Below are 22,728 nucleotides of genomic sequence, written 5' to 3'. Positions count from 1 at the left end.
ATTTGAGGCGACACTCTATGCAAGACTATAACCAATAGTAAAGGCGACCAAATCCTGACAAAATGGCCGCCATTCTCTGAAATATAATCACAATTTTTTCGGAAATTTTATTAGTGTCATCATCCCTATATCGGCCGGGCTATAGATTCGATAGAGTATATGGTGGGCGTACAATTTATGCAAAAAATGTGTAAATTCTGATTAGATTTCTACCTTTTGCCGACAACAGCGCTCAAAATGGCTGCACACATGAGCTGAAACATGAACTTTTGACAATGATGAGATTTCACTGCTGTGGCTCAAGATATTACTAAGTGATTTTGTTTTCTCCGAAAGAACTCAGCCAGGCTATATAGAATCTGGGATAGAGTCTTGGGCATAATGGACGTGAAATTAGATTTTCAGCTCCATACATCTCTTAATAAAGCCGTCGACTCGGTTGCTTTGTCAACTTTAATAGGAAGGAGAAGACAAGCAAAGTAGTCATTGTGAGACGGAGATCATAATGGCGAAGCTGTAGCATGTCCTTTAATAAGTATTTAAAACCAGTCTTGAATAAATTAACTTCAAAGACGAACACATCTCGGAATGATGAAGAAGGACCAAACGCATATTGTGAAGTTTTTTCCGGCGCAGGTTTGTTCCAACCCGCTGCATTACCCAAGGTTATCACGTAATAAGCGGGACTTTTTTCTCCAGATCTCGAGGATGGTTATAATGGAGAAATGCTTTTAAAGAGTCTAAATGGAAGCAATAATTCACGCAACTCTTAAAAAATCGGAGGTTTATTTCGTGTGTGTGTGTGTGTGTGTGTGTGTATTGAGGGGTTTATTCGCTAAGTGGTCTTGCATACATAATATGTGTGTGTCGCGATACAGTGTTTACACGCAGCACAAGCATCGGTATCTAGTCACGTGTCTATAATCAATAGAAACGGTGACGTGTCGTCGGTAAAGCCGGTTGAAGATTACGCCATTCTTCACAATCTCGCAGAGAAATGTATATCCCACTGTTATGTAGCAAGGTGACACTAAAAACGTAATTTACAATAATGTTGAAATTTTATTATATTAAAATTATATTAATAACCATTTTTTTATATTCGTCCTTTAAGAGCGATTCTAAGAAGAAAAAAAATACTAAGCGTTTTATTCTTTAAAACGTCAAGTTCGTTTCTAAGCGAAGCAGAGCTGGTAACTATGATAAATAACACACATCTAATCGATACAAATGTTTAATTTGTTTTAGCCATATGAGAAATCTTAGCGTAGCACAATTTGACCATTGCAGTCACGTCTGTCAGATAAAACACCGTTAACATACATACAAGCTTAGAATAGAAATAATGATTATACAACATCGTTCTTTGTTTTTCTTGAAGAGTTTTTTTCGCTATATGTGGTCTTAACATTAGACTCGCAAAAAAAAATTTACGGAACGGCTCCAATCTATCCGCGTGTCTGCTTATGCACTCAAGTTTGCCAGCAATATATTGACTCTCTTAAAAAAAGATATGTGACATATACAAACCAATTTGTTTCAAGTTCGCAATCCTATCAAAGATGTCCGATTAGCGATTATTATCCGACGGCCAATAAATGCGCATGCGCATCTGATTCTCGAACATTGCCGACCAATTTTGTTGAAATAAAATGTGTGTGTACAGAGCACATGATGATGCGTAATTTGCCAGTGGTCTTACATCACCGTCCTATGTTATGTTATGTTCATGTATCGAACCACGCTCACCCAGATTATACATACATTCATTTACATACATGATTTACATATTATCACAAAAGGCAATGTAGATGACGTATTTTTGAGCATGCGCAGGTAGTGTATCTTGACAGGAACAATATAATATGATTTGCAGGGAAATATAAATATTGTTTTGGCGGCAATCATGTAATAAAAAACTGAAAAAGTGCGCATGCGTTCGAGATTTATTTATACGTACAGGTAAATTACAATTAAAACCTAGTGTTTTCAGTATGCCATTTAACGAATACTGAAATGTTTGGTTGCAGCTGAAATATTATTTATTATTTTGTTTTCCAGTTGCAATATTTAAAACATGATCAACAATACTCTAAGTACATACATCACACTATGTAGTCGATATAACATAGATACCAAACATCATCAGATGAAAGGAAATGACATATTTTATTACAATAATATTATCGATGTTGTTCATATTGTTACCAACAAAACAATGGGGTATGACGTCGCATCCTTGTTGATGGTGGTTGAGCGCATGTTCACCGTGACAGAAAACCCGTTCCGAGACAATCCGACCCGACCCCAGTTGAATCTCTAAGTTACTGGCTATTTTACTGACCATTTGGCCGCTGCGAAACGAAATTTAATATATAGGCGAGAAGCAGCGCTGATTATTTTCATAAAGATTAGCTGTTGTTTCACATTAGAAGAAGTTATCAAGCAAATATTAGACTTCAAATTACAACCCGTCTATACATTCAACGACGAATGACAGCAGCGAAATGAATCGATTCCGTTAATATAACAATTTGTGTTTCTGTGTCTAATACACGCACTGCATTGTAAACACAGTAATATTAATATGATATAATTATAATATTGTCCGCATGACACATTGTGAAGTTAAATCTTCCTATTGCTTGCCGTCTGTACTAGACATCGGAATCTCTGTTAATCTGATGAAGCGTACCTTCGTCACTCGAAACATCGGACCTGAGCAAACTTTCCTTGTATAAACATACGCGGTCAAATATTTGGACTGCACTTGGAGAGAAAGAAGGTGGATGTATGTGGTCATACATACAAGGATTGCTAAATGGCTACACGTGACTCGCACAGTAGCATGACGCGTTCAGTGTCATCGTGGTGTGTAATAGTATTTATTATTCACATTCCCATACTATTATAAAAAGTTCAAGAGTTCAAAATTTCGATTAATTAGATTTTGTAGTCATTACCATATATATATTCTGCAACTGACTCCCATAAACAAATCAGTGGGTCAACACGACCAACGACGCAGAAACAGACATCGTCCCGGCTTACATGCTATTAGGCTTATTTGCATTCATCTTCGCCGTGTCTAATTTCTGAGTATTTGTGGAGTATTTACAAAGCAATCTTATTCGAACGACTGTTACTGGTTCACGATAGCGGGAGATCCGTTCAGTTCAGCGCATTTCGTCGGTCAACGCCCACTCGACGTGGGCCCCATTTGCAGTTTGTTTCTACTAAAAACGGCACATTTTCATAAGCCTCGGCGCGTGGAAGTAGAATTAATGATTGCTTATGCAAAGGACAACGAATCGATGAAAGTAACTCTATTATAAAGCAACTGTGAATGCGGTTTCCATGACGACTCCCTCAGTTCAAACAAAACTATCAAATTACTTACTACGCATCCAATATCTTAAACCAATATTTGTCATATTGAAGGTTGTTGTGTTAAACTGTCAATGATTTCATTCGCATAATTTATTCATTGTTGTTTTTTATTATACTGACCGTGTCATCGTCGTATGTAGTTGTTCGCATTAATGCTTTATGAGCTGAATTCTTCAAATCAAACTGGAATCGAATAAAATGGAACGGCATATATGTTAATAACCAAGGGGTGTGAAATTGTCATCCTTGTCATTCTTGGACATCGTCTCAAAAAGAAAAATGCAACTGTTGATCTGTAGAATATTGTATCTTAGTTATACAACAAAAAACACAGCAACAATTGTCGCAAGAAGACACGATGATATTTTTCAGTGGGTCTGTAATGTTAAATAAATTGATTGAGGGGGAGAACTATTCCGCTATGTGTTCTTTGCATTAAAACAGATCCGCTCGGCGCCCGGGCAGACGCCATTGTCATAATTCGAATAAAAGTCTTCCCAGATACAGCAGTGAATGGTTAAGCGTGGGTTAGCTTGCAGTGGTGATATTATTAACGCAAAGACTAATAATTAAATATACCATATATTATTAACTAATGTTTTGGTTCTTTTAGATTGTTATTGCTAAAATATTGCAGATTGTAATAATTTATGTGTCTAGAATTATTACCGGAAGAGAACGCAGTAATTGATGATGGTATAATAGCGCACTATAAAACTGGTGGATAGTAATTTCTTCATTATGTTGTTAAGTTGAGTTTATGTTATGTTGGATTAGTAAAAGCGTTGATTCAACAGGTGGCCACTTGGGACACCGTCAAGCTGCACTTCTATGTGTCTGATACGCACATACGAGTATATAAATATATATACATTCAGTGATCCACCGTTGGCGCAGGATGTACTCAAATAAAATGACGCAATGTGTTTAAACTGAAATATTTATTTAACAACTTCTTGGAACGGGTAAATTACAATACCGTTGTTTGTGGATATTTGAGTAATGAGAAAAGTAGACTGTTCAAGATTTAAATACTCTAATATGCGGCAGTTAAACTTCAGGAGCTGTCATCCACCTTGACATTCATAAACACTATATGCGCGGTGTATCGCAGTCAACTTGTTTTATTATTCGTTAGGAAAAATTGTACTAAATGTCAGCGTAGCTTACTGTCATTGCCGGAAAACAATTGTACAATTTCAACTTTATTCGTGCCGGTACAAGTGACATCTAAAAAAGGGAAAGCAATTTTATATACATACACGTGGTTAGTATTTCACATTACAGTATTATGAACAAATTGTAACATTTCTCGCTCTTTATTTTGTCTGGTTTGCCTTTGAGGTCTTTCTACGATAACTTTTTAAGATTAGCCTCGCAAAAAAGCAAATATACATTGCTTACCTACATTGTAAGTTGGCACAGCGGCGACTCCTCGTAAGTTACATATGCAAGTCAACTGATGTCAAGTTCTGAACAAAGATGGCCGACACGTAGCGGCCATCGTCTGACATTTAAAAGCACATTAATCTATTATACTGTAAAAAAAAGTTCAAGTTCGAGTTATTACGATTTTATTGTTATACTGTGATTTCCGAATCGCGAAAATGTGAAACGAGGACTGACAAAAAAAAGAAGAAACATGATGTTGAGTGTAGAAGCATCATTCTGTATTCCCAATTCAAAACCAGTGTGGTATAAATTCCTGCGTTCCGCGGATACACTCGGGTGTGATTTTTGATGACAGTGAAAAAAGTAAACATGCCTTGGTAATGTGTAGTTAATGAGCTGGATTTCATTTTCAGTTTCATTTGTGAAATCGTCAGAAAAAAAAACTATCACGTTAGTTTTAAAGAGAACGCTAACTGAATAAAGTGATGAGTTAGATGTACTTGGTTGTTTTCTGGCAACTATTTGTAGTATCGAGTGAAGGAGAACGAAACACCGTGACGCCCAAATAACGATGACGTATTGAACTAACAAAACTACTGAAAGGTTAATCGTTTGAACGCCACATTTTACCCGCCAAAATATTAGTGCAACGTTTTGGCACTTATTTATCAACACAACTAGTTTCTTATTATATACAGGTATTGATAAATATTTTTCAGAAAAAAACATGCTGATTTACCTTGGGACCGGTTAAAGTGGGGGTGTCGTCACCTGCGCATGCATCAGATGGCCATAGCGTTTCATTGTTTACAAACAAGCGTCTACCCATGAGCCTTTGCGTTTTTGTGTGTGTTGTTATTGTCGCTTGGGTCTCAATTCCCGCGCGTGCGCAGGTGACGACCGTCTCGCTTTAATATAAGTTGACGTTCGAAGGGTTAATATTATGTTTCTTCATTTAAAAAAAACAAAGATATTATATTATATTATGATTACATAACATTTTGATTTTTTTGCATTTCACAGATAGCAATTTTCTACTTGCAAACGCGCAGATCGTTGACTACCCAATAGTGTACAGCAACGATGGATTTTGTAAGATGTCGGGGTACAACCGAGCCGAAGTTATGCAGAGAAGCAGTACCTGTAGCTTTATGTACGGCGAACTCACGGACAAGGAAACCATTAAGAAAGTCAGGAGTTCGTTCGAGAACTACGAAACTGTGCAAGTCGAGATCCTTATGTATAAGAAGAATAGTAAGTTGGAATATAGCTTTTTTTTGACTGGCGTGCGTGGGGGTAAATCACAGATAACATGTGTAATATCGCAATTCGTGTGTGTTATTTTTTTTAAATTTATCTCAGTCGTGATTAATTATTCATCGAATTCGAAATGCATGTTTCTGCGATAATGAACGAGGTAATTTGTAGTTGTCATCCACGTTTTCTAAAAAGATCGTAAAGTAGATGAGATAAATTATTGATGATGACAAAACAATACGGAGTGCCGTCTTATCTATCCCCTCTGGGTACGTACTCGATATCGTGCACGGTTTTGAATTAATTCACCTAGCAGAATTTCGACATTATCCGAGATTTAATAACATTAGCCTATTAATCAACGAGGATGAAAAAAGAGAACACTTTTAACATGGTCAGAGTACTGCGTTTCCATTGATGACCGTTTCAAGATGGAAACGCTGATAACAGTGTTAAACCAATTATAAAAATGTACACGATGAGTAATTTGTTTTTTTGTTCCTTACAAGTCAATTTATTTATTGTTAATGACGTCTTTAGATCTGCCGTAAGGGGCAAAGATTGTTTTATTTTTACTTCGCATCGTATATCAATGATATTATGAAATTTGCTATTTGTCTTTACTATAATTGTCCGTGCAAGCTAAGACTCCAAGGTTGACAACAACATAATTATTAAATAAATATATAAAGCGTGGGTTACCCTCAGAGAACTCACTTATTTAAAAGGTGATGCTTGCTAGTAAAATATTATTAAATGAATCACATTGCGTGGTATCCTTTTTTTTATCTATCGCGTCGAGTGGGCGTGGACAGGCGTTTTAGCGGTTAGAAAATACGTACCATTACGCGTGCAAATTCTATTTCCACGACTGTTGCACGTTTCTTTCGTTTCGTTTCTGTGTTGCAGAAATATCGTTAAATTTGAATTCTAGAATTTGAGATAGTTTACACATTTTTCTCTCTCCATGATTCAGCTGGTAATTATAGCTGATGAAGTATACTCATCTGATTGTTTTTTGGGTTTTTTTTCAGGGACACCGATGTGGTTGTTACTCCACGTTGCGCCCATAAGGAATGAAAAAGAGAACGTAGTCTTGTTTTTGTGTACATTTAAAGACATTACAGCCTTAAAACAACCAATAGAAGATGAATCGATGCGAGGTGAGTTTTTCTTCTCGCACATAGTATGTACATCTACATCAAGCATAACAGCTGAGCGTCGAAAGATGACACATTCTGCACACAGGTACTTTGTGATTGTATTCTTTAAAAAGAATGCACGAGAAACCATGGCGACGACGACGAAGTTGATTCGATTAGAACCAGAATTTTAATATTCACATCATTTGATATTATATGACCTGAACTAACATTATTATTGCTCCCATGATCACGAGCGTCATGTGCAGATAAAACTCCCCCGAAATATCATGATTAAAAAAAAGTGTTAACTCGACTCTGATTGATGACCAACCAGTCATCAGCAGGGGTTAACAATAACTATGCCATCGGGATGCAAAACGCAACACCTGTGCGAATATGAAGAGCAATTATATACTTCACCAACCTAACACACTGACTTTTAAATTAAATTTTCCTGGAGCTAAACTAATCACGAGACAGCCGTAATAGAATTACTTACGTCTAGTCTCTTTGGTCAAACATCAATAAGTTCATCACGTGATCTTTCAATGAAAGGTGCGTGCAAATTAAAGACCACTTAGCGCTAAGGTTAATGATATGTGTATGTATTTGTGGGCGGGGGAGGGGGCAAACCGTCGCATGTTTTCGAGCCTGTATTTTGCTTTTTGTTCGTGTAATAGCGAGAAGTGTCTCTATGTGTCCGGCGAATGAAATCGTGTTTTTATATCGTGTATGCCCTTTTCATTTAGTCCTTGTGTAGATATCCTCTTGTTAATTGATTCAGTATGTGGGGGCTTGATTTAAAAAAAAACTAATGTTGGTGTCATTTTTTACTCCTCCATGCATTCTTTCTGTCTCATTCCCATCACACGTCACGCGCTACAGAGGATCGTCAAGAAGGTATCACAATTTCTCAGTGAATGTCCTGCACTTTGCACGCCATAGAAAATTAGCATACAATTAGCATAATATATATATGCTAATTAGCATAACATACATCGGCACTCGTTCTATGCTTTTTTTTTCCAAAAAAAAAAGAATAAAAAGGGAGTGTTGAAATCGACAGATTAGATTGTTATCTTCTTCTGTGTGTTTTTTCATTAATAAATTGTAGTTTACGTAACCTATGTAGATATATAAGAAAGTTGAGCATGCGCATGAGCATTATGCTGTTCTTCCGTTTTGTTATGATCTGCATGTAAACAGTTTTAAACTATACAGAGTTATTTTCAGGCATTTTAATTGATCCTATTTTCTAACTTATTTTTCATCATTTATTTTATTTTATCTGAATACAACATTATTTTAGTTATAAATAAGTTCCAGACTGGTTGGGGGACTTCATTCATTTGCACTTGTATCAGTTACTCACATTTTCATTCGTTTCTTTTTTCATTTCCGTCTTCCACTTTCTGGTTTTTGAAAACTCTAAATAACATTGTTTTTTCCCCTACTCTTTATTATGATTATCTCATTTTATCAATTTCTCTATCAATCTTAGTATATATTTATAAACACATATTTCTTCACAGTTTCTGCGATAATAGGTCTTCAACTCAGGCACTCAACACCTTGTGTTTGATTACCTTTACAGGTTTAGGGCGTTTTGCACGGCTGGCGAGAACGGTTACCAGAAGCCGGTCGGTGTTGGTGCAAGTCGCACAGCACTTACCAAATTCTAAACCAGAACAAAAGCAATCACAAATATCACAAATCGCTCATGTAAGTATTCACCTTAATGGATGTGGGAATTCCTTCAAGTTATTTAAATAGACTGCCAAAAAGTTTGTAGAGATATAATTATTTTGAAGAATAATAACATATCCGGGACTTGGTTGGATTGGTGCAAATGACACAGCACAGGCTGAATGTCAAATAAAACCATATCACTCAGAAACAGCCCGTTAAATGTATTCTTCATTACGGGCCTGGGAATTTCTCATGTCTACTGCCTTGGTTATCAAAACAATTACTAAACAACAATTATCATAAAGAATAATCTCATATCTGACGAAGATTCTCATCACGATTTGATCGTACAGCATAAACCAACAGTTAAAAAAAACAAATCAATTACAATCACAAACTCCCGTGTATCTAAGCACTCATGAGTACCTAAATTCCCAAATGTTCTCGGTCTTGGTTGCCAAAAGGTTGAATAATTTTGCTTTAAAAAGAAAACAATGTTCCAGACTATATATTTAGCCATATTTATTTCTATATCACCTATATCGTGGGGTCAAACATAATTCGCCATATTTGAATTCTAGTATATGAGTGACATCGTGGACTGTAACTGTCCACCCTCCGTAAGAAGCTGTGTCAAGATTACACGCTTTTCATTTTCAATATACTCAGGAGCTAATAGAGCTGAAATCACCATGGCAACCCAACGCTAGTACTGTGATATTCAAATGTATTCCGATGAACTGTGTTGAAGGAAGAATAGAAACGTGACCCCTTTTTATATCTTTTATGTTTTAAGAATACAAATAGCTGACAAATTCATATTATTATTTTCTTTCTTTCTAGATGATGAACTTGAATTCTGAGATTTTACCACAGTACAAGCAAGAAGCTCCAAAGACGCCACCCCATATTATACTTCATTACTGTTCATTTAAATCAATTTGGGATTGGATTATATTAGTGTTGACTTTCTATACAGCGGTTGCTGTGCCTTTCAATGTTGCCTTTAATACCAAGTCAATGGAAGACTACGCCATAATAGTAGTGGACGGGATAGTGGATATTGTCTTCTTCATCGATGTCATTCTTAATTTTCACACTACGTTCGTTGGCCCCGGGGGTGAGGTGGTCTCAGATCCGAAGATAATAAGAATGAACTACTTGAAGACTTGGTTCGTCATCGACTTGCTGTCATGTTTGCCCTATGACGTCATAAACGCCTTCAATGAGGTCGATGATGTAAGTTGCATACAAAATATTAAAAGTATAATGTTACACCAAACCAATACAAATGCGCTACTGCTTATATATCAGAACGCGTGACGCTCTTTTTGCCTATTTATTGTGTTCAATACCGGGAGGAAGATTTCACATAATGATGATCTTTATCTCACGTGGAATGTGGTGGCAGTGTTCAACTTATCAACGTCACTCTGAAATTGACACTCTGAACCATTTCACAACGCATGATTTGTTCTTTATTCATGGCATTATTTTTTCCTCTTGCAGCAAATAAGCAGTTTGTTCAGTGCTTTAAAAGTGGTTCGATTACTACGTCTTGGTCGCGTAGTCAGAAAGCTGGACCATTACATAGAATACGGAGCGGCGTTGTTGATACTGCTTATGTCTTCGTTTATAATGTGGGCACATTGGCTAGCGTGTGTCTGGTACACTATCGGAATGGGAGAAATGCCCACGGAAATTGGATGGTTGCATAAATTGGGCGAGGACATCAACGCATCGTACAACTTGTCTGCCACTAACTACGCCGACAGCGGACCGACTAAGGGGTCTGCTTACGTCACGGCTCTCTACTTCACAATGAGTAGTCTGACGAGCGTTGGATTTGGAAATGTATCGCCTAATACAGACGGCGAGAAGATATTCACCATAGTGATGATGGTCATTGGATGTGAGTACTGGGTCAAGGTTTTTAAAGACGCAATAACTGGGTATTTTTGAGTATGTTTAAATATTGTTTTCAATATTTAATCTTCATAAAAATAATTTAGTATGATGTTTGATGATAAAATAAAACCCTTGTGTTGGCAACAAACAAATACATCAGTATTCGTTCTATTACATATTGAAAATGCGCATGCGTCCAGGATTTACGCGTACGTACAGGTAATTACGAACTCGTGTTTTCAGGATTTAATCGAACGAATATTGCGATGTTTGCTACCAAAATATGAGTTTGTACTATACAACAAATCATAAATATACAATATCAAACACAGTTATTTAAACATGCCCAGAAATATTGTAATTTATCTACTTTGCGTCACTAATTATAAATCTATTCAAATAAACAAGATGCTGAGAAGCTGAATTGTTCGACTGAGTTACGAACGTCAAGTTACACAAAAGACCACACCCATATGTTCAATTACTCCGAGAAATGGGCAACACACATCTTTGTTTCTGTTTAACGTCCACATTTAGTAATTCGAACTTTAATTAACAGTTAACAGAACTTCGAGTTACGGGCAACATTCATTTTTTTTTTGTTAACGTTATATGTTGTCCATAACTCGAAATTCGAATATTTGTTAATTTAAGTTCGAGTTACTAAATTTGAAGTTGAATTTGATATGTTTTTTTTTTCGTAACCTGGTGTCCGTAACTCGATCAATTCAGCATCTCCATGTTTTCTGCTTTCTCAAAGTAGCGCGTCATTTTATTTGGTGCCTATTAATAATCGGTCAACTGAATTTCGATTAATTGAAGTGCTGACTCTTTTTAACTCGGAATGCGTATCTCGATATGCGAATTGATGTCTCTAAGAAAGACAACATGCGCACAAGTGATGCGCAGATTCCCATTCATCGTGCAAGCAATTATGGCGGATGATTGATCAAGAATAAAACGTGTTTCACGATTTCCAGTGCATGTATTAAATTAAAACATTCCTGTGATCTCTCGTCAGCTTTATTGTACGCATCTATCTTCGGTAACGTGACAACGATTTTTCAGCAAATGACACAAAACACGGCCCGGTACCATGACATGCTGAACAGCGTAAGGGAATTTATGAAGCTACACCAGGTGGACAAGGGACTGGGTGAAAGAGTAATGGACTACGTTGTCTCGACGTGGTCTATGACGAAGGGAATCGACACAGAAAAGGTAGATTGTCATATTCCAACAATATAATAGTTTTTGATTATGTCAAATAAAGAACTTGATATCTGCCCAGAGTTGACTGTGCGTAATACAGAAGCCCGACAGTTACCGCTGATTTGCAAAGGTGGAAATATTATGAATCATCTGGGCGTCACGTGTCCAATATTCTTCAATCTGAACTCGTTCTTGTCCTGAGGAAATTCAATCTCGTCGCCCACATATGTCGAATATATATATATTACGTGACTATTTTTATCCTATGCCTCGTTTTCAGGTGCTGAGCTATTGTCCCAAAGACATGAAAGCCGACATATGTGTTCATCTTAATAGGAAGGTTTTCAACGAACATCCAGCGTTTCGATTAGCTAGCGAAGGATGCTTGAGGGCGCTCGCCATGAATTTCGACATGAGCCACAGCGCACCTGGTGACGTTCTTTATCACTCTGGGGAGAGCATAGAAACTCTGTGCTTTGTGGTGTCTGGTTCGCTGGAAGTTATTCAAGATGACGAAGTTGTTGCAATTCTGGGTAAATATTGGACTTTTTTACAATTGACAAATATTGTCGGGAGAGTTTGTTGCTTTTTAAAAGAACGAGGCGCGCGAAACCGTGAATATGATGTAAAATAAATAATATGTCGACAAACAAGCTGCTTCCTGATTGGCCTGTCTCTTAGATGTTAGAGTCTGATAGCCAATCAGGTACGATCTTTTAAGTAGCTTCGCACTGACTTCAATTGGTGGCGATGAATATATCAATATTTCATCCATGTTTCCTGGCGATTTTTTTAATGACATTAAGGATTTATTAAGAATTTTCAAGATAAAACTATCGATTTTATCTAAATTAGTAGAAAACATAGAATACTACTTTATAGGACCTAGATAATCTTAGCTATAAAACACTCTGTGGGAACATTATATTAAATGTTAAAAACGTGAGACATTCAGAAGTATGTGTGATACGAACTGACATAACATGCAGAGATTGCCATGCAGGGCAGTTCTCAATGCTGGTCACGTAAAGCGGACCATTTATTAGCTAACCCATGGTGACGTTACCGTAGGAAACCGACATAACGTTACCAGGGTCGCGTAAAAAAATAGCGTGTCGCATTTGACGATTACAACCTGCTTGTTTTATTATTATCATGATTTTAGAATGTTAGACGAGTCGATTTTCAAATGGTCCGGAAAGAATCTCTTGACACCAGATTGTCTGGGTTAAACACGAGCAAATTGCGTAATCGCATAGACGTGTCACGTGATAGTTGTTATCAAATCATCTGATCGTTTCTATTTACATAACCCAAATGGGAAAACAAGCACTGTGTCTTTCAAAGAGCAAAGATTTGAAACACAAATCACCCGGCATTTTTCTATTAAAAAATGCGCCGAGCATATTAATGTATTGTTGCCAGTCGTATGTTTTTACTATCGTACACATAATTTATCTATTTGCGAACATGGACCGGTGATCGAAATTCCACTAAAAATATTACTTGTTTGGGGGTACATTCGTAGTTGGTTAATACAACCCAGTTTAGTTAGGCTAACCCGGCAATCGAGTTAGGGGTTCTATGATTGGCTAGGCGGTGGTGCTATTGATGATCTGAGCAGCATTTATCATAATTCACAACCAATCAGTGTGGTTGTAACATGTATGTGCGTTTACACTCACAGGCAAAGGTGACGTTTTTGGAGACAACTTTTGGAAAGAACAGAATCTGGGTCAAGCTGCTGCTAACGTACGAGCCCTGACCTATTGTGACCTACATGCAATTAAGAGGGAGGATTTATTAGAAGTTCTCGATTTTTACGTCAATTTCGCACAGTCATTTGCTAGAAACATGGTCCTGACATACAACCTCAGAAATCGGGTAGGTAACGACTAATATGCAAATGAGTGCAGATATTCAGTGAGATGCTGAATTGTTACGGATATCGACGGAGTTACGAAAATGACCACGCCTACTTTTGAAAAACCACGCCAAAAGTGTAACTCGATGATCAATTAATAGTTAACAGAACTTCGAACTTGTTTAACGTTTTATGTTTCCTGTAACTCGAAGTTCAGTTAGCAGTTAATTAAAATTCCAGTTACTAATTTTGAACGTTAAACAAAACGACAAATCTATGTTGCCATATGGCTTCTTGGAAGTGGGCGTGGTCAATTCAGCATCTCGTATTCAATACTGCTGTAGATCACGAAATGAGTTTCATTTTCAGTAATGCTACGCTGGAGTTGTACTTCTGCAAAGACCAAATCGACTCCTACACTGCACAGACTGCTTCAAGATTAATGAATAGTCGTTTTCATGTTATGAACTAGATAACAAATTGCAAACGCAATAATAATAATAATAATAATAATAATAATAATAATAATAATAATAATAATAATAATAATAATAATAATAATTAATTGTTTGTTTTTTTTGTTTTCAGCTCATATTTAGAAAGATCATTGACGTCAAACGTGAAAAGGAAGAAGCGGAAAAGCGCAAGAATGATCCGCCAATCCCCGCTGATCACCCAGTGCGAAAACTCATGTCACGGTTCCGGAAACTCAGCGATGTGCCAGAAAAACGGGCAGGCTCTGCCAATACTAAAAGGGACAGTGATGGATCTCATGACGGTGACAACCCAAATGGACAACACCGTCCTCGGTCAAAAATGAAAACATCTCTCACACCCAGACTGATTAAAGTCAACGAGTCGACACCCAACGAGGAGCGAAACGACAGAAAGGAGGTGAGACGGGAATTGCCTATTACATTGTTAACCGCCGCAAAGTCAGAACCAAGAATTGATCAACCACAAAAGGAATCAAAATGGCCGTTCAAACGGACAAATCTGAAAAAAGCCGAATCCACGGATAGCGGGATTATAAAAAGTGAACAGAAACTAGATGAAGTTGGACAGGACGCGTTGGAAACAACTAAAAAACATGGCGGTGTTCATAACAACACTCACGATCAACAACTGATCGCTAGTTTGATCGAAATCAAACTTGAACTGAAAGAAGAGATCGGCTCCTTGAACGGTAAGATGAGTCGATTAGATGGACAAATATCCGACATGATCAAATTGTTTTCACCGATGTCCACACCGAACTTACCAGTTGGCAGACAAAGTAACCACGACGTTGGATACTCGGATCCATCGTCTCCCCAACGAGGGGGGCCTCCTGAGCCGGCGAGTTCAACGTCATCGGGGATCAGTTCCGGAACGTCGTCGACGGACGACACCCAAAATAAAACGCCGGCTGTGAGGACATCGAGTGGCACGAGTCGAACGTCGACAACATCGCACGGGTCAAAAGGATCAAAACATTCAGCAGGTAGTCGCCGAAGTGTATCTCCGCACCCATCAACATCGTCGACGTCATCCGAGCCCACACCAGTGGAGACGGTGGATAGTTCCAATATAATACAACTTATGGAGACAGAAATAACGGAACAGAGTGCATCGGACATTGAATCGCCGCCAAACGACAACAGTGTGCCACAATTTTAGACAAAAACCCGGGGACGAGACATCTGCGTTGAGGCTCCGCTTTAACTCGTGACTACGTCAGTACATCTTCATTGTATAGCGCCCCCTACGTGTGTTGTCTTCGTAAAACAGCTTGTGTATATTTGTTGGCAATAATTACGCCCGCCATTTTGTGAATATTGTGGAAACAGTGTAAAATATGTTGTTATCTAAATTTTATACCTCTGAAAAACTCAATTTGATTTTTGATACGAAAACAAAAATTAAACCTTGGTAAACCATGACATGGTAGTGACAGAAATGCTGGAGCCTGAACACAAGGATATATTTACACGCGTCAGTGACGCTATGAACATGGTATGGTTATTTAAAAAAAACAAAAAAACACATTATTGTGCGTTTTTCTTTTCTTTTTCTTTCAGAATACACCTTGTGTATGTACTTCAATACTTAAAATCTAGACAAGGCAACGATTACATCATTGTCAAAAATATTTATTTTTATTTTGAAAAAACAAACACATTTTTAATCAAAACATAACTTTTTTTCATCATTATCACCACTGATTGCACTTCGTTTGAAGGATTCCGTTTTACTGCTTTCTGTTCCTTTCTATGATGCGACGGGATTCTAAAAGTGCATTGGAATGGATCTGTTTGTTTATTGAGGCTGGCTAAACTTTACTCGGCTGTCGAGATTATGCAAAACTAAAAGGGAATGCGTACACATTTCTATCGATCTTTCATAGTTTTAATATTTACAATCTTTATCTATTAATAACCTTGTTATAGGGTTTGTTGTTACACATCTTTGTTGTAACCTGTGGTACATTTCATCTCATTTGCATAACAATTGCAATCTGGCGAGATAAGGACGCCAGGGACAACGGAGGCTGAATTGTTTCGTCATCATTCTACCGACCAATGAAAAAAATGTTTGCCGCGTTTTTTTGGCGAAGAACTTAATAGAATCTCAATAGACACACCTTGAGCAATGTTGACTACTTAATCTAAATTATGTACGTTGCCATGAAAGCAACATTAATTTTCTCGATTCATTTTCATCATCATCCAGTCTCTCTGTGTCACGTGGTTGAGTTATTTATAAATAAAGCTTTTTCCTGCTTCAAAAATGTGTGTGTGTTCGTTGTACCGAAATGTTAATGACGTGAACGTATATTCTCGCGATCTTTCGCATTTCGCGTAATACGTTGGGGAATATGTAACCGAATCTACTGATCTACTTAGAACATATGATTCAAGCAAAATTATTTGCGTTCGACGACATTAATATCCCAGAACAATACACCCATAATTCACTGCGACGTCAGCGAGCTATATACGCGAAGCTCCATGCTCCAAACAACACCGCTGTTTACATATGCAGTCACGGTCATGAAGTGGAGCGTCATTGGCATTTTCTACTTAACTGCTTACAAACTCCAAAATAATGAGTAGCTGAGCCACTTTAAAATCCTCTTTCATCTAGTCTCCTACATTTTCAACAAACACTGCAATGCAAAGCACATTTATGCCATTCACAATTCTGATAAGGTATTCCAATATAAAATGTTATATTTTAAGTCTTTTTGAAGACTGGATGATAGGTTTCTGTGGCTGTGGAAATGGACCTCTTCGTGAGCTCAGACAACTAGTTAATGCCAATGACAGCCTCAGTGCAGTTGAATCGGCTTCATTTTTACGCTTACAACAACTCTGATGACGGTGTTCGCTATTAAATTTAAAAAACAAAATAGACAAATATTTTTGTTTAGCTTTGTAAAACCGTATGTACTTAACTCATTGCTTATATGTGCAATGTTGTATATGGAGAGGTTAATCGTAATATTCTCCTGTGCACTCGTGAGACGATGTTGAAAGCGTTACTCGGTGCCCTACCGTAACGAATTTAGTAAGGTACTATTGGGCAATACTACGAAGTAGTAACTCGAGATGTAGTAATGCGGTCTTTGGTTTTGTTTTATACTGGTTGGGATGAACATATCAACAGAAACATCTTACTATTTGTAAAACTGATTTTAATTGTAGTGGCCTCCGAGTCGTGTCGGTGTAGCTGCCATCTTCGTCACAGAGGGCGTACTTGATATTAAAATATTCACGTGACATGATACCTGCGAGCACATTTTCTTTGTATATCATGGAGTATGAGCTTTTTAATACTAGACCGGAGAAATCTGGCTCGAACCGGAACTCGATAGTAATCTTTAGCATTTATTAACAAGTTACCAGTTACTACCGACTCCTCTATATTGACACGTCACCAGTCACGGTCGATTCCTTTATATGATATATATATCATCAGTGCCTACTACCTATTATACTATTTTGTAATAACTATCCTACATTTTTCAGGCTATGCTTTCCATTCCTAGAGTGAGACGCTCCTTCGCAACAACCCGAGCTTTCGAGGATGGGAATGTTCTTTGTCATGATCTTGCGAAATATACTCTTCAAGGGAAGGAATTCGAATTGTTAATTGTCAATTGTGTTCAGCTCATCCATAAGATGGCGTCTCCGCATTACGTTAACGTTGTTATGGATACGGATCCTGCATATAACACCCAAGGCAACAATGTTGTTGATTAAACGACTCGGACTATACCTATTTGATTGCATTTTGAACGTATAAGGTGACATTATTTCCTATCAAATAATATGCTGTTTGAAAATTTGTAATCACACAAATTACCAGGTAAAATGTCAACACAAATTAAGTCGAACAAATTATGCGTGGATCAAAGGTCACTAGAAAGAATATAAGTAAACGGACACGAAACCACGAAAATAAATGCCAAAATTAGTGTATTAAAGATTTTAAAATTATTTCATAAAAAAACTGTCCATATATGTAATGTGCACACCCTGATATCAAGAGAGCGCAATGCACATTTCATATAAGGCACTCCCTCTAGCGACGAATTTCTTCTGTGACGTAATGACTGTTACATAGGACAGCCCCCCCCCCCACATATTGTTTTATCTGTGGTCGGCAGTCAATAAAACATTTTTTTAAGATTTGCGATATTCTAAACGACAAACGATTACGAAACCAAACATGTTATTTGAAGAGTACGTTTTACACACACATAGTACGTCACATTCACAGTTCGCAAGTGTGCAATCGTGTAACCCCCGAACCAAGTCTTCTGAACAACTACTAGCAGTTGGTGGTTGTTGGGAAGGGAGCGAGTTGACTTCCTTCGCTCTAAAGCCTGAGCATGGAATGGGTTGTCCCTTCGAAATAAACCGCTAAATAACCAATGAATAACTTTGAAATCATTGGACCCCTATATCAACTTCTGCCCAATCAAGAATAGCCCGGGACACAATTACTTTCTTGCGATGATAGTCGAATATTGATTATAGTACACTAACACAGTCCAGAAATGTATACACGTGAACTCATCCAGAATTATATTTTTGATAGTATACCTTTATTGACAATTATATTTATTTTCATTTCTTATTTCTTGTGTTTTGTTACATACCGACATCTATGAGAACATACTGTAGCTACGTAATAATCACAGTTATTTGTTTAACAATTACTTGACGTACTTTTTTCGATCCAATTGTGGGAATTGAGTTTTAATTCATGCGAATCGTGTTGTAAGTTTATTTTAATGTTTAGGTAATCAAAAATATGTATGAAAATATAGTTCATATATTGGGTTAAACTAAAATACACTTTTCATTCGATAGTGTGCGAAATAAGGGGAATTCATATTTTCTGTCAGCATCACGATGGGGAGTGTACGTCCTCCGGCTATCGCCACTCGGTGATAAGAGAATTGACAATAGTTCGCTCGATCCCGTTAGCCTGCTAAAATGTACATGAATAGCATTCCCAGACGCCAGCCTAGATCTGAAATACCCACATTGACGTAATCGTTTTATATACAGGGCGCATTTCACTCCTATAGTGAATTATAGTAATGCACACACACGTTTCGCATAATCCCTTGAGCCAAAATGCAGATTTATTTTCTCACGAAATCATGATTCTCTGACAGGTTATTTCAAGGAGCTTCCGAGTCGTTTCAACTGAGACTCGTGAGAGCTCGTTAAAATAAAATTAAATTATTCATATTCATAGTAACCAACCAAACGCGTGCTAACTGCCTACGAGATGAACTGTAACATTGAAACTTAGAGCTGAGGGAGGTCACGGTTACGCCCTGGCACCGGCACGGCCACGAACCCTCGATTCATAATGCTCGAGATTAAAAAAGAAAGAGAAATTAACATTAGCGTTCAAGTTTAGTGTCGAACATCTTCTAAGTAAGGTCAGGTATATTGAGTAGAATGCCGCATAGATTCAAGGCTATTGTTCAACTTGGTATAAATTAAAATATCTAGAATTTATCCATTTTGTAATAAATTGTACTCCGATCCAACATAATGATGCTTGGATCACCAGCCTATTTATTTTATAAAAAGATGATTATATTTTAGTGGTCGACAGCCATTTTGTCATTATAAGGACGTTTTGACCATATCATTTACCGTTACAAAAATATGGCCTTCAAAGGGTGGCAACAAAGTCATACTGCATTATTGTTGTGTTCTATGTAACTGTTCTAAAATTGGCATTTTTTTTTGAAAAATACATGGCTATGTTTTTCTCAACATATTGTATATATATTACGTAACAACCCTATGACTCTAAACATTTGTTTCTGGTTTTAATTGTCGCTGGATAATAAGTCAGCGAAGTAGTTATAATAATATCACAATATCTACGAATTTACCAATATGAACTACACGATGTGGGCCGTCTTGAATCTTTGATTTATAAATGACTTCAAGATGCCCTCTAATAATTATCGATAAATGTGTTGCATTTATTAAATATTAACGCTTACTGCGATAATAGCCAATTTATCCACGCAAATAGTGTGTACTATATGCTACACTGATCTGCACATACGGTCAAATATATCCCAACACATGCTGCAACTACGCTATGCTATAAACTCCCCAGAGAACTAGTTTAATCATGGCAATGCGATGATTAATTTTATGATAATGTGATGAATACGATATCGTGGATGACGGGAATGCCTCTAAGATTGACACCCGTCACATTGTGTCGTTATAGTAATTAATCCCGAGTGAACTCAGTGAAGTTTAATTATTAAAACATAAATGTTGTTTAGATAGATAAACTTGAGTGGAGAATTTGCAGGGCGGCCTTCCGGGGTTGTGAGTCGGTATAGAATAACAACAATGTGTAACGCCCTTTATTATTGGGCGTGGCAATTTTAGGGTGATGTCATTGTTTATGAATATTATTAACGGAAATGTTCATGGTTGGTTTAATGTTTAATGTTAATCATCATCATCATGCTTGTTTAGTAGATTTTGTCACTCTAAATGTTTCCCCAATGACTAGCATTTTTGTTTGCAGTGGGATTGACATGAACATATATATATTTATGAATTTTAATGCAATTATTTTTGAAATGGGGCAACATTGTTCAGGTTAAACGTTGGGGGCGGTCAGGTTCTCCACTAAAAATATTAATAGTATTTTACAAAATAATAATTTCTTTGTGTGAAAGTTACGGCAACTTTATTGTAAGTGTCTGGAATATATGAACTATGCAAATATAGCTATTCTCTCAAGTTCAGCTTGACATTGGTCCGGTAAGCAGTGACACTAAATAATAATAATAATATTTTATTAGCCTTTGGAGCGGCAAACAAAGAGAAGAAAACAACCAAATCATACATATTTGAAAAAGGAAAGAAGAAAAATCACATTAAATTCAAACTTTCTTTTCTATACTTATACAATTGAGTAATAAATACTCTAACTTCCTTGGATACAATATTCCCCAAATTATTGTTGACTTTCCACAATATGTCGCTAAAAAGTACATTAAACTTAAAATTAATTCCTCCAGAAAGAAAGTTATTAATAAGTGTTGGGTCTACTTCAAGGTTTTGAACTTTGTACATGAAATCTCCATAAAATTTGTGTCTTAAATGATAAGTTGCTTTGCATAAAAATAGAAAATGATAAATATCTTCTTTGTCGTCATTACATAGCTTGCACATTCCATTCCCTTTATATTTGTCCCATGTTATTTTATTACCCTCTAAATCCAGTGAGTTAGATCTGACTTTAAAATACAGTGATATGCCATGATGATCAAGGGGATCATTTATATAGTTTTCTTTTTCCTTATTTCTTTTAACCCAACTGTAATGTTCCAGTGATTTCATATTAGATATTTGATCTGCAAACGTTTTTACTTCATTTTGTTCACTTATTTTATAAAAGCTTTTGAGCCAGTTTATATTGTTAGGTATGTTTAACCCATAGACATGGTCTAATCCGTTAGTTTCAAGTACTTTGTGCACATATGTTAACCAATTCCAAATAAGCTTACGGTTGTTTACATACGACTTGTGCAATTCTGTGAAAACAATTTTGGTCCATCTGGTGTTATTCATTTCTTGTAATCTGTTCAAATATTTAATTCGAAAAGTATCAAGGGTGTAGCTCAAATTAGCCCATCCTAAATCCCCTAATACAGCAGAGCAAGCAACATTTCTGTTGACTTTAAAAAGGAATTTGCCAAACTGATATTGCAGACTTTGTAACTTTTTCCTATCATCGTTATTTTCTAAAAACCATACACCACATCCATAGCTAATAGATGGTAAAATTATACTCTTCCACAATACATCACCATACTCAAACCTATTGTAACTATTGTGTTGATTGATGATGGCTTTACAATATGCTATTAATTTCATCCCCTTCTTGTAAATTTCAGTAAATTGTGCATGGTCCTTTATAGTTTTAGAAATAACTATTCCCAAGTATTTATATGTGTTAGTCTCTTCTAGTAACAGATTTCCTAATTTCCAGAGTGTGCCTTTTCTATGCAATTTTTTGCCAAAATACATTACTTGGGATTTGTTGCTGTTGTAACTTAATTTCCAATTGTCTGCAAATTTTGCTGCTATGTCTAACATATTTTGTAATTCATCTGCATTATTTGCGATGAGGACAACATCATCTGCCCAAAATAGTCCAGGAATTATCTTTTTACCTATTTCTACCCCTAATTTTGAATCCTGCAGCATTTTTGCAAATTCATTTATGTAAATTGAAAATAGTAAAGGACTTAACACACATCCTTGTTTGACCCCTTCTGTAGTTTCAAAATAATCCGTTTCTATGTCGTTAAAGTTAACT

General features: G+C 36.7%; 1 protein-coding gene across 1 annotated transcript in view; it reads left to right on the top strand.

Moving 5' to 3' along the window:
- The window catches only part of LOC100374618 (voltage-gated delayed rectifier potassium channel KCNH1-like), a 37,595-nt gene extending 20,968 nt beyond the window's left edge, over positions 1 to 16,627 (top strand). The window contains exons 2-11 of the mRNA XM_085491447.1: positions 5,806 to 6,036; positions 7,074 to 7,202; positions 8,070 to 8,084; positions 8,779 to 8,906; positions 9,717 to 10,112; positions 10,383 to 10,785; positions 11,803 to 12,002; positions 12,274 to 12,526; positions 13,681 to 13,877; positions 14,446 to 16,627. Of these exons, the coding sequence (XP_085347573.1) occupies positions 5,806 to 6,036; positions 7,074 to 7,202; positions 8,070 to 8,084; positions 8,779 to 8,906; positions 9,717 to 10,112; positions 10,383 to 10,785; positions 11,803 to 12,002; positions 12,274 to 12,526; positions 13,681 to 13,877; positions 14,446 to 15,516 (3,023 nt within the window). The 3' untranslated portion in view covers positions 15,517 to 16,627. The remainder of the gene's footprint in view (positions 1 to 5,805; positions 6,037 to 7,073; positions 7,203 to 8,069; positions 8,085 to 8,778; positions 8,907 to 9,716; positions 10,113 to 10,382; positions 10,786 to 11,802; positions 12,003 to 12,273; positions 12,527 to 13,680; positions 13,878 to 14,445) is intronic.
- Positions 16,628 to 22,728: the final 6,101 nt, after the last annotated feature.

This window comes from Saccoglossus kowalevskii, chromosome 2 (assembly GCF_978046115.1).
Source record: "Saccoglossus kowalevskii chromosome 2, keSacKowa6.1, whole genome shotgun sequence".
Lineage (NCBI taxonomy): Eukaryota > Metazoa > Hemichordata > Enteropneusta > Harrimaniidae > Saccoglossus > Saccoglossus kowalevskii.
This window is presented reverse-complemented; position numbering and strand designations above follow the sequence as displayed.